Consider the following 12,540-nt stretch of genomic DNA (forward strand, 5'->3'; position numbering starts at 1 on the left):
CAACCCTACCAAACGAATTGTACATTCCTTTAAAGTCTGAGCGGATGTTTAAGTCGTAAAATTCAGTTTGACCTATAGGTTTTTATTCTTAATGGACAATTTAAATTTTATTCAGAATGTTCGTAGTTCGGGTAGCAACGTTCTTTCGTTGCCAATTTTTAACAGCGAAGGTAAAGTCATTGGAGTTTCCCAGTTAGTGGACAAAACAAATGGTGAAGCCTTCACTGAAGTTGATATCAATACTTTTGAAGTATGTGTGTTTTGCGAACCTAGAGTAACGCGTGTACGTGTGAGATGACGAGATGATTATTTCTTATTGTATTACAGGCTTTTTCCATCTTTTGCGGTCTGGGTATCCATAACACTCAAATGTACGAAGGAGCTATTAAGTTAATGGCTAAACAGCGAGTGGCCCTGGAGGTCCTCTCGTACCACGCGTCTTCCACTTACGAAGAAATGCAACGGCTGGCCGTAAGTTTGTCCCCGTATTCTTAAAAATGTTGTAGAGTTAACGTGAATGTTCCCCCAATGCAGCATTCTCACATTCCTTCGGCGGAGAAATTTAAACTTTACAGTTTCCAATTTTCTGATTTGGACCTTTCTGACGAGGAGACTTGTCAAGCCACCATTCGTATGTTCAAGGAGTTAGATCTAATTTCCAAATTTCGCATTCAGTACCAGGTAATTCCTCTTATTTTATCAACCGTTATTTGCGTTCGCGAGTTTAATAGTTAAATTCCATCAGGTCATGTGTCGTTGGGTTCTAAGTGTCAAAAAGAACTACCGACCGGTAATATATCATAACTGGAGACACGCTTTTAACGTCACACAGACAATGTTTTCCATGTTAACTGTAAGTCCTTCGTCGACCAAGTGTTTCAACCATGATTTAATGAACGCTTGTTTATAGACGGGTAAAATGGGGCAGTTATTTTCTGATATGGAAATCTTGGCTATTTTGGTGGCTTGTTTGTGTCACGATTTGGACCATCGAGGGACAAATAATTCCTTTCAAACCAAGTAGGTGTAGTGCTGAAGAGTCTTAAAGTCCACTACTGTTACATTGTTACTAAACTTTGTATGTTTCAGAATTGAATCTCCTTTATCGACGCTTTACAGTACATCAACCATGGAACATCATCATTTTGATCAATGTATTATGATTCTAAATAGTCAAGTACGTACTTGTCAATTTATAACATGAACAATCGCGTCATCGTTTCGATTTGAACAACGATTCTTTTTAGGGCAATAACATGTTGCAATCACTGTCCCCGGAAGAGTACAAGGACACTGTAAAAATAATAGAGGCTGCTATCTTGTCCACGGATTTGGCGCTATATTTTAAGTACGATATTTTGTGGTAATGTTACCTGACAATTTGAAATATTGATGTATTTTCCATTATACAGGAAGAAAGACAATTTTTTGGGTATAGTGGCCAAGGGTAAGCCGGACTGGAAAGATCCAGAGTCTAAGGAACTGTTAAGAGGTATGATGATGACGGCGTGCGATATATCAGCCATCAGCAAACCCTGGGACGTTCAGAAACACGTGGCCGAATTAGTAGCTAGCGAATTTTTCGAACAAGGTGATTTGGAGAAGGTTCAACTCAATCAGAAACCAATTGTAAGAAAGTCTTTAAGAAAGATTTGCAAGTCAGAGAGTAATTGAACGATGTTTTTACACGAACTTAGGCAATGATGGACAGAGAAAAAAAATCCGAGCTTCCCAAGATGCAAGTCGAGTTTATCGACTGTATTTGTTTACCAGTTTACAAGGTAATTTTTTTTAATTACTTTTTCGTAGTCTTAATGTTAAGTGCAATTATAATTGTTTTATTCGTAAGATATTATCTGAATTATGGCCGGCTATTCGACCACTGTACGAAGGATGTCTTTCTAACCGAGAACATTGGTTGAAACTACAAGAAGAATCCGGTATAATTTCACGTCTTTCGTTTTTAGTTTGGTGAAGTGTATTTGTAAGTAAAGTTTTGTATGTCATTGATTGCTTTTACAGAGTCTCGCTGTTTAAGTAATGGCTGTCGGGAAAACAATCGGGAAGATGAGGAGGCTGAAACCCAATCGCGTTCGCTGTCCCAGGTACCACCCAACCTTGAGTACGTGTAGCTTCTTGTCTCGTCCATTTGTACCCTGGCCCCCCTTATATACTTCCAGCTTTTTAGTAACACAATTTCAATGTCTATGTTACGAAGTGCAATTACTGCACTGGGCGGGTGGGTAAAAATTATTTGAAATACGTCAAGAGTCACGTGACCGAGAAGAGGCGTGGTTCAAAGAAGCTTAGTTCGTTTTATTTCGAAAACAAGCACTTCAGGGAATTGGCGCTGCAATCTTGCGAAATACAAGGACTAGATGTCCAGTCCCACACTATGTGGAGTCTCTGTATCTTGTTGTCACGTCGTGCCTGTGACGTATTTCAAATCATTTTTACCATCCCACCGATAGCTTCTTCGCAGTCCCTTTAAATAGGTACTTGATTCGCTTTAACATGGGATTTACGCGAACCTTTATAGACATCTCAGAAAGAAGTGCTTATCGTTTTTATCTAGTGTGACAGAGTGTAATTGAGGCAGTGTTTAACATATCCGTTTTTGCTTAATTACTCGGACCCTGTTTATTGTAACCTTAAGTATTTAGTGTCGTTGGAAAGGGGAGAAATCGGTGTATAACATTACTTAAAGAAAGTCTTTGTATCTTTTATAAAACCAAAGGTATGACCCTCCCCTTACCCTCTAAATGTCGGGAAAGTGACTAAAAGGCGGGGATATTGAGCCCATTTTACGCAGGCTTATCATTGAACGTTAGTTGAACCGTAGTAACGCTTGACGTCACTAGAACACCCCAAAAAAATGGTAATAAATGATTTGAGTTTTTGGTTCCAAAAATGCAACAGAAATCCGAAGTGAGTGTGGATTGCACGCCATTTCGAAAAAGCAACTGTTTCGGCCGAGAAAGTCGAGGAGCTTCCCTTCCGAAAAGAATCAGATGCGGCAAATATCGAAGCCGTTTTTGCGAACTGATTTAAAAGGAAAAAGACACGCAAAGGCCCAATGATGACCTGAGGAATTTTGCTTAGATGAAAACTACAGTACCACCAAACAACCAACCAACCAACACCCGAACACGCCGCAGCTATATACGTAAAACCATCATCTTCCTCAGTTGTTCGAACAAAATCAGCCAAGTCCATAAAAAGAATAAAACCAAGTTATGTCCGGGAGTAATGAAAGTAGAGATGACAGCGTCTTGTAAATAAAAAACCGTAACAAGACATTGTAGATGCGAAGAACAAAGTAAAAGATGTAAATAATGATGAAAAACGCTCATCTCCGTTGTTGTATAAATATCCTTTTATTTTTCGTCAGTATTACTCGTAAGGTACGTAAACGACTTCTAAAATGGTTATTTTTTATTACGTAAGCTTTACATTATTTGTAAATAGATGTAAATTCGTTTTAACGTGAATGTTATACATTGTTACCGAGGAAATAAAAGAACAACTAAATTATTTGAGCTATTTACAAAAATGTTTTTATTCAATTGTTTGGATATTACAGTAACATATCGGCTAAATAATCCTCAAATTCTTCATCTTTAGAACGCTCTTCTACAGATTTTAGTGGTTCTTTCCATATTTCTTCGGTGGTTTCCGATGTATCTTCATCGACAGAATCTATTTTAAGCGTTTTGCTACTTTCACCTTCTTCAGTGTCATCTAAAAACAAACATACTCATCGTAACAAGGAAATTAGGTTTAGGTTTCTGTTAAGTACCTGATCCTTTACTCTTTTTATTTGGTTCTTTGCTATCGGAAGACCTTTTTCGTTTGCTCTTTTTAATTTCCCTTCTTTGACTCTTATAGTTTAGTTTATACGAACATTCGGGACAAGTCCGAACTTTTACTAGAGCATTCTTTTTTTCTCCATCTTCCAAATACGCGAAATTAACTTCCCAACTTCGTAATCCTTCCTGTTCGTCGCAACGTTTATTTCCGCAACTAAACTGACCCTTACCGCTAACTACTTCCGATTCTACTCGCCATCTCATAGCTATCTGTTAAAATAGGGCCAAGGCTTAACTTTTTTGTATCGTTTTTATGTCTATATTCAAAGAGTGTTCGTAAATTGCTAAATTCATGTTGAAATGTATTAGTTCAAAGTAAATTTGTAATATTTTACATAAATCTAGAGCGACTGAAGCAAGAAATACAATTTTTTTAAGTTTGAAGCGTAAACTTTGCGCCTTTATGCAATTGGGATTTCCCGCCTTTAAAGGTAAGCCTAATATCGCCTAAGCCGAGGACGCCATCTTTCGTCAGAACAGGTAACTATTTTGTTTTTTAATGTAAGCAGACTACTAACCTTATTTTCGCGGTACCGAGTGAGATCCACAATACAATATTCTTTAAATAATTTATCGTAATACTTTTTAGCCAATCTTTGTTCCCTTTAATTAAAAATTTCAGAATATTTAAAGTCATTTAATAAGAAAATGAAATTTTACCAAGTTTCAACTTTATCATCATTTGACCATAAAAATTTGTGATTAGCTTTTAAAACATCATTTTCATTTTTATCATTTTGCCTAAGGAAAACAGAGATGACTCTAGACGAATACATAAATTTAATAATAAATTTAATGTCAATTAGTTACGTATTTCTTTTCATTAGAGAACTAGCTCCAGGATAGCATAATATGTATTCATTGATGAGTTTTTTATGCCTGCTATACTGTAAGTACGAATTGTAGTGGTATTGTAAAAGATATTAGAATGTTTAAGGTATTTTACTGCGTCTAATGCCAAGAGATGAAACCTCTGATTTCGCCCTTCTTCTCTGTAAAGTGTTATTTAATTTAATTGACGTGTTTTTTAATGTAGTTTAAGAGAACACCCACCTACTATACTCTTGATGGAAAACCTCCTTGGAAGCCTTTGAAACTGAGTGAGGTATAATGCTTGTTTGAGTGATGTCATTATCTAGCCTATTTGTGAATAGATTTTAATGTGTTAGTGTTAGTGTTAAGAATTTAAAGAACATTGTTGCATTGCGTACCTTTTTTCCTTGGGATCAGCTTCACTTTCAGAATCAAAAGCTGATTCGTAATCTCCTCCAAGATGAACCTAAATATAATAGATGTTATCATTTGTGAAGCAGCGAGTTATTAGGGTTAGAAAATTACTTCTTTCAAATTATCCATAAGTTGGGAATTATATTTTATCTATTTCTTGCAATTTACACGAACATAAAAGTTGCGTGAGTACTGAGCGAGCGCGCGTGTGTTTTCTTGACTTCTTGTTTTTTTGATATTTCTTTTTAATAAATATGAATAGAAGTATAATGTCGCCCTCTTTGAGGCTTTTCTGGAAGTAGTTTATTTAACAGTTGACGCGCCAATTTAGTTATGGAAATGTTTTTTGTTCAAACTTGCAGAAACGTTTAGTATGATTATAAGTTAGTCAGTGGTTACTGAGAGAAGGTGTCATCATAAGTTTATAAGATATGTTCCATAAGTGTGTCACTCGTTAATGAGAGCTTGTCATGAAGTGACGTAGGTGAAACGTCATAGATTCTTGTAAAGCGACGCGTAGTGAGGCCTTGTCAAAGGCTTAGTACAAACTAAAGAGGAGGATGGACTGCAAAACCGAGTGTAGTCAATTCTCACGTCGTTCTTGGACTAGCTCTCATTAAGCCTCTAACATTGCGAAGTATGGGTAGTGACATACTTATAGAACATATCTTATAAACTTATGGTGTCATGAATTGACGTAGTCATACCTATGGAACGTGTGTTTTACACTTGTATTGACACTAAGATTGAAATGAATGAAGTAAGCGTAATAATACGAGTTAGTAACAAGGACTTGTATTTAGTTTTGATTTTTGAAACATTTAATGACATAATGAGCGTGTAGTGATAAAGGATTAAGGCGAATAGCATAGTACGTACAAGTACGCGAGTTGAATTAGATGTTTGTGCAATTGAGGTCTAAGAGTGTGACGAAATGTAGATAAAGTTCATTCTCGTCAGTGTTTGGACGAGATAACAGGGACAACTGAGGTAAGACGGAGTGGCAATGATGATCGGTAAGTTGACTCGCAGGATTGTCACTGTCCGAGTGTATCTTGCGCGGGCCTCTCTTCTGTAGGCGATTTAATTGCTGGAGCGTAGCGGAATAGTATTCGAATGATAATTATCTTCTATCTTTATACGCTGACGATTCTGGTAGGATATGGCGCCATAGGGAGGGTAGTGAGGTAATGTTTTAGGGATTAGCACTCCGTCGTGTTACCATGAAGGTGATAAGTGCGTTTCGGAAGATTGTAATTGAACGAATGGAATAGGGTTACGAGATATATTAGGGGTGTTTGTAAGAAGGGAAGTTGTATATATGTAATTAAAAATTATATTTATTTATTACGTACAAAGAACCAAGACGTTTCCCCCGAGAAAAATTATATTTATTTATTAAGTACAAAGAGTCATATTGTTCACGTGCTGCATTTGTCGCGCAAATTTCATAGGTATGATATTACTTTAGCGTTTTGAATCTTGACATGGCTAATGGTGTGGGAACAGACAAACGGTAAACTTAGATGAAAAGGGGGAATTTTTCTTGACATGGTGTGGGACCAGACAAACGGTAAACTTAGAATTGTACTTGTAAATTACACAGTAATTAGACCCATTCCTACCGCGTGAAGAGCCAGAATTGTTCTAAGTAGTCGGAGATGACTGTAGCCAAGGATGATAGATATGAACCTGGGTTGAATTGTTGTTTTAAGTACGTGGCAAACACATAGTGAGGATGTTGGCGCAACGTTGAGTAGAGGTAATGGCGTTGATTAAGTAGAATCACAGTCGTTGCTCGAGGGTACTAGCGATCCAAGGTCAAGCGTTAGTCGGGTAGAATGACAGTCGTTGCTCGAGGATAGTAGCAATCCAAGGTCAGGCGTTAGTCGGGTAGAATGACAGTCGTTGCTCGAGGGTACTAGCAATCCAAGGTCAGGCGTTAGTCGGGTAGAATGACAGTCGTTGCTCGAGGGTACTAGCAATCCAAGGTCAGGCGTTAGTCGGGGAGAATGACAGTCGTTGCTCGAGGGTACTAGCGATCAAAGGTCGGGCGTTGGTCGAGTAGAATCACAGTCGTTGCTCGAGGGTACTAGCGATCCAAGGTCAGGCGTTGGTCGGGTAGAATGACAGTCGTTGCTCGAGGGTACTAGCAATCCAAGGTCAGGCGTTAGTCGGGTAGAATGACAGTCGTTGCTCGAGGGTACTAGCAATCCAAGGTCAGGCGTTAGTCGGGGAGAATGACAGTCGTTGCTCGAGGGTACTAGCGATCCAAGGTCGGGCGTTGGTCGAGTAGAATGACAGTCGTTGCTCGAGGGTACTAGCGATCCAAGGTCGGGCGTTAGTCGAGTAGAATGACGGTCGTTGCTCGAGGGTACTAGCAATCCAATGTCGGGCGTTAGTCGGGTAGAATGACAGTCGTTGCTCGAGGGTACTAGCGATCGAAGGTCGGGCGTTAGTCGGGTAGAATGACAGTCGTTGCTCGAGGGTACTAGCGATCCAAGGTCGGGCGTTAGTCGGGTAGAATGACGGTCGTTGCTCGAGGGAACTAGCAATCCAAGGTTAGGTGGTTGTCGAATAGAATGAAAGCCGTTGGATAAGTACTAATCCAAGGTCGGGCCTTAGTCGGGTAGAATGACAGTGGTTCGGCGAAGCAACTAGGAATGCGTGGCAAGGATATGTTAAGTTTCACATGGGGTGAGCAGCAATGGAAGGTGAGGCAATAGTTTAGTGTAGCAGTAATGAAACGTTTACCATAGTGAGAGTCCGAAGGTGAAGCCAGCAATAATTCTAGGTGCAAGGGAAGATTGATTGTTGAAACGTAGAAGAGAGAGCGGATGAGTGACTTGATGTTTGAAAATGCTGGGTATTTATATGATTTAGAGTTGCTTTTTTAAATGAAAATGTTTTTGTTTGTTTGCCAAATTTTAGAGATGGTGACGTTTACCTTGGAATGTGAAAAAAGTCCGAAATGTTTTTTTTTGATAAGGGTGAAGGCAAATAAAATTTTTATATAAAATGTCAGGTTGTTATTGTATCGGGCCCATTTTGCTAATAGTGTGTGCAGGGGAAACTCTGTCAGTTTGCGGAGGAAGGACTGCGAGCATTGATGTTACGCCAATTTGAACAAGGTAAGCGTCGTTCACCGGCCGTTAACGCCGGTTTTATTTCTTGATATTTTTGAATGATGATTAAGGATAATGTCATTAAAAGCGAATGAAATTGAAATGATTTTGAAGTTATTTGTATGGATAGTAGAATAGTTTTTAAAAGTTGTCGCTTTGGTAGTGATGGTATTAGACACTATTTGTGTGGCGTTGCTGTTTAAATTAGGAATATTAGTGTTATTGATAGGTTAAGTTTAATGGAATGGCACTGTTATGGTGAATCAAATTTGTTATCCGCAACGCTATGGTAATTTGGTGTGGCAGTCCAATAATTAAAATTGACACTTAACTAACTGAGAATTTCTTTAATTGAAATGGGCGATTGTGGACGGCCCTGATCAACTGTCATCGCTGTGGATCAACAAGGGTCAACGATTGGACGACTTCGCTGTGGATCAACATGGGTCAACTTTTCGGCGTCATCGCTGTGGATCAACATGGGTCAACGATTGGACTTCATCGCTGTGGATCAACATGGGTCAACTATCGTCGGCAGCTAGATCATCGTAATTGAGGTTGTAAAAATTAATATTGAAGGTGAAATTTGTCGGGAAAAGTGTAAACATTTTGGAAATGGGTTAGCTCCGTGTCCAAGCCGTAGTATGTACAATGTTATTTGACGCGAAGTAGGCTAGGATAGGGCTTAGCGAGATAGCGACATTCTTAATATATGTCAAGACATCTTGTCTTGCGGTCGGAGTTATGTATTGCCCAATAAGCGCATTTTTGAGTTTAATGAAGGATCAGGGTAAGGGAGAATCTGAATAGAGGAATTAGTTCATATGAGCACGGCCTAGTCGAAGACGTCGGTTTAGGGTATAGGATTCAATTGTTAGCCGATTTTGCCAGGGTAAATGGGTTTCAATTGTTAGCCGATTTTGCCAGGGTAAATGGGTTTCAATTGTTAGCCGATTTTGCCAGGGTAAATGGGTTTCAATTGTTAGCCGATTTTGCCAGGGTAAATGGGTTTCAATTGTTAGCCGATTTTGCCAGGGTAAATGGGTTTCAATTGTTAGCCGATTTTGCCAGGGTAAATGGGTTTCAATTGTTAGCCGATTTTGCCAGGGTAAATGGGTTTCAATTGTTAGCCGATTTTGCCAGGGTAAATGGGTTTCAATTGTTAGCCGATTTTGCCAGGGTAAATGGGTTTCAATTGTTAGCCGATTTTGCCAGGGTAAATGGTTTTCAATTGTTAGCCGATTTTGCCAGGGTAAATGGGTTTCAATTGTTAGCCGATTTTGCCAGGGTAAATGGGTTTCAATTGTTAGCCAATTTTGCCAGGGTAAATGGGTTTCAATTGTTAGCCGATTTTGCCAGGGTAAATGGTTTTCAATTGTTAGCCAATTTTGCCAGGGTTAATGGTTTTCAATTGTTAGCCGATTTTGCCAGGGTAAATGGTTTTCAATTGTTAGCCAATTTTGCCAGGGTAAATGGGTTTCAATTGTTAGCCGATTTTGCCAGGGTAAATGGTTTTCAATTGTTAGCCGATTTTGCCAGGGTAAATGGGTTTCAATTGTTAGCCGATTTTGCCAGGGTAAACGGGTTTCAATTGTTAGCCGATTTTGCGAGGGTAAACGGGTTTCAATTGTTAGCCGATTTTGCGAGGGTAAACGGGTTTCAATTGTTAGCCGATTTTGCGAGGGTAAACGGGTTTCAATTGTTAGCCGATTTTGCCAGGGTAAATGGGTTTCAATTGTTAGCCGATTTTGCCAGGGTAAATGGTTTTCAATTGTTAGCCAATTTTGCCAGGGTAAATGGTTTTCAATTGTTAGCCGATTTTGCCAGGGTAAATGGGTTTCAATTGTTAGCCGATTTTGCCAGGGTAAATGGTTTTCAATTGTTAGCCGATTTTGCCAGGGTAAATGGGTTTCAATTGTTAGCCGATTTTGCCAGGGTAAATGGGTTTCAATTGTTAGCCGATTTTGCCAGGGTAAATGGTTTTCAATTGTTAGCCAATTTTGCCAGGGTAAATGGGTTTCAATTGTTAGCCGATTTTGCCAGGGTAAATGGGTTTCAATTGTTAGCCGATTTTGCCAGGGTAAATGGGTTTCAATTGTTGGCCGACTTTGCCAGGGTTAACGGGGTTTCAATTGTTGGCTTACTTTGCCAGGGTTAACGGGGTTTCAATTGTTGGCTTACTTTGCCAGGGTTAACGGGTTTTCAATTGTTGGCTTACTTTGCCAGGGTTAACGGGTTTTCAATTGTTGGCTTACTTTGCCAGGGTTAACGGGTTTTCAATTGTTGGCTTACTTTGCCAGGGTTAACGGGTTTTCAATTGTTGGCTTACTTTGCCAGGGTTAACGGGTTTTCAATTGTTGGCTTACTTTGCCAGGGTTAACGGGTTTTCAATTGTTGGCTTACTTTGCCAGGGTTAACGGGTTTTCAATTGTTGGCTTACTTTGCCAGGGTTAACGGGTTTTCAATTGTTGGCTTACTTTGCCAGGGTTTACGGGTTTTCAATTGTTGGCTTACTTTGCCAGGGTTTACGGGTTTTCAATTGTTGGCTTACTTTGCCAGGGTTTACGGGTTTTCAATTGTTGGCTTACTTTGCCAGGGTTTACGGGTTTTCAATTGTTGGCTTACTTTGCCAGGGTTTACGGGTTTTCAATTGTTGGCTTACTCCGCCAGGGTTTACGGGTTTTCAATTGTTGGCTTACTCCGCCAGGGTTTACGGGTTTTCAATTGTTGGCTTACTCCGCCAGGGTTTGCGGGTTTTCAATTGTTGGCTTACTCCGCCAGGGTTTACGGGTTTTCAATTGTTATTTTCTTATCGTTTTTGGAAGTAATGAATTGTAGTTTATTGTATGGAATGGGTTTATATGATTTTCTTGGGCGCTATTAGTTAGTTGAATGTTAAATTAATATATTTTTCGCTATCTCGTTAGGTCATAAGCCCCCTTCCCCACTTTGTCGTAAGGTGATAAAGTTAACGCAATAGAAAATTAACCAAAGTTATTTGGTTAAAAATTTATTTAAGTGGTTATTTTTACACTTGAAAAGTGTTAACGGAAAGGTGGTGCTTTCCGTAAAAGGTTTAAAGTATTAAAAGTGGAATAGTAATTTATTTAATGACCTCTTGGAAGTAATTTTGTGTATGGTTGAAATGAATATGTGCGATTGTTGATTTTGGAGGAGGTCCAATATATGACGTTAGACGAAGGGTGGTGTCGTTTATTGGTGGTTAGTTTAGGTTAGGAGGCATTGGTACGCTTACTGGTAAATATGGCGACCGAGTCTCGTATTAATTATTAGGGCAAACGAACCGCTGAAATGGCAATAATGAGATTGCTTTTTTGGCGGTAGCGTTTATTTGTAATTGTATTTAAAACGATGTCACCCTTCATTTTATTTTGAAAATTGAATTGACAGTTCTGTCATGAAAGGTAATGTTAATTTTCGGAAAATTGGATATAATTCTGGTGTCGTTGTAGTGTCATGAAACAAACGGTTTGGCGTCATAATATTGGACAAATGATAATTAGGTTTTTTTTATTATAGTTTTAGCTAGGGATTTGAGTACATTGTTATTAATTCCAAAATAATGTTTTAATTATCCACTTTGAAAGTGTGTATTGAAAGGTGAAAAACGTTATTAAACATAAATGAAAGAAAATTTTGGAATTAATCGCTAGGCAAGAGACATACAAAATATGTAGCTATTTTATATTTTTTTTACCAAAGTTGAAAAATAAAAACTTTGGTTAGGCCATTTTTGATTTTATTTATTGGAGATGCTTATATTTGAGAGTTAAGGCTTAGGTTAAATAAATTAAAACATAGGTATTCAGTTTTTTGAATATTGAAAAGTAATTGTTATTACATTTGATATTTAATAGTTATTTAAATGAAGTTGAAGGTGTGTTGAATTGGTTTTGTATGATTGAATTTGAATTGAATGAATGGAAGGAAATATTTAATGAACATGTAATTGATAAGTATTGTTTATGAGCAAGAGGTCATTTTTATTGAAGTAGGTGTAGATGCAAAGCCCAATAACCCCGAGAAATATAACAAGAGTTCCAAGGAAACCCTTACAATTTTGTCGCGCTTTCTAATGTATTTTAGCAATGTATAATGAACTCCATATTGATATAATAGCAAAGGATAATTATTACAAAAACTATATTTAGGCACTGTATAATTAATGCCTTACTTATATACAGTAACATTGCTAATTAATATTGAAATCGTATAAAGAATATCTCCTCAACAAAAGCCGAGATACAACAAACCCCAAAAAATCCTTATTTCTCAGCCTGTTACGGCTACAATGACAG

The 12,540-nt window shown here is 38.3% G+C and overlaps 2 protein-coding genes across 6 annotated transcripts in view; one reads left to right on the forward strand and one right to left on the reverse strand.

The window, feature by feature from the left end:
• Positions 1–3,553, forward strand: part of LOC149717581 (cGMP-specific 3',5'-cyclic phosphodiesterase-like) — a 45,607-nt gene extending 42,054 nt beyond the window's left edge. For 3 of the 5 annotated variants that reach the window (XM_089840167.1, XM_089840162.1, XM_089840157.1), the window contains 12 exons: positions 116–250; positions 328–471; positions 535–681; positions 746–853; positions 911–1,020; positions 1,090–1,177; positions 1,248–1,348; positions 1,413–1,629; positions 1,698–1,781; positions 1,850–1,940; positions 2,023–2,105; positions 2,920–3,553. In XM_089840167.1, coding sequence (XP_089696293.1) covers positions 116–250; positions 328–471; positions 535–681; positions 746–853; positions 911–1,020; positions 1,090–1,177; positions 1,248–1,348; positions 1,413–1,629; positions 1,698–1,781; positions 1,850–1,940; positions 2,023–2,105; positions 2,920–3,051 — 1,440 coding nt within the window. In that variant the 3' untranslated portion in view covers positions 3,052–3,553. Of the gene's footprint in view, positions 1–115; positions 251–327; positions 472–534; positions 682–745; positions 854–910; positions 1,021–1,089; positions 1,178–1,247; positions 1,349–1,412; positions 1,630–1,697; positions 1,782–1,849; positions 1,941–2,022; positions 2,123–2,919 lie in introns of all 5 variants that reach the window. The other 2 variants (XM_089840177.1, XM_089840171.1) reach the window with 2 other exon arrangements.
• Positions 3,532–9,132, reverse strand: LOC149717583 (protein FRA10AC1 homolog). The gene is made up of 10 exons (XM_089840285.1): positions 7,851–9,132; positions 5,208–7,753; positions 5,081–5,148; positions 4,923–5,009; positions 4,816–4,861; positions 4,680–4,756; positions 4,530–4,610; positions 4,388–4,472; positions 3,800–4,079; positions 3,532–3,741 (listed from the first exon to the last, which is right to left on the reverse strand). The coding sequence occupies exons 2-10, from the start codon at positions 5,223–5,225 to the stop codon at positions 3,578–3,580; spliced, it is 906 nt and encodes a 301-aa protein (XP_089696411.1). The 5' UTR covers positions 5,226–7,753; positions 7,851–9,132; the 3' UTR covers positions 3,532–3,577.
• Positions 9,133–12,540: the final 3,408 nt, after the last annotated feature.

This window comes from Phalangium opilio, unplaced genomic scaffold, assembly GCF_054372755.1.
Source record: "Phalangium opilio isolate 3A_F unplaced genomic scaffold, DU_Popi_V2 ptg000003l_1, whole genome shotgun sequence".
Classification (NCBI taxonomy): domain Eukaryota; kingdom Metazoa; phylum Arthropoda; class Arachnida; order Opiliones; family Phalangiidae; genus Phalangium; species Phalangium opilio.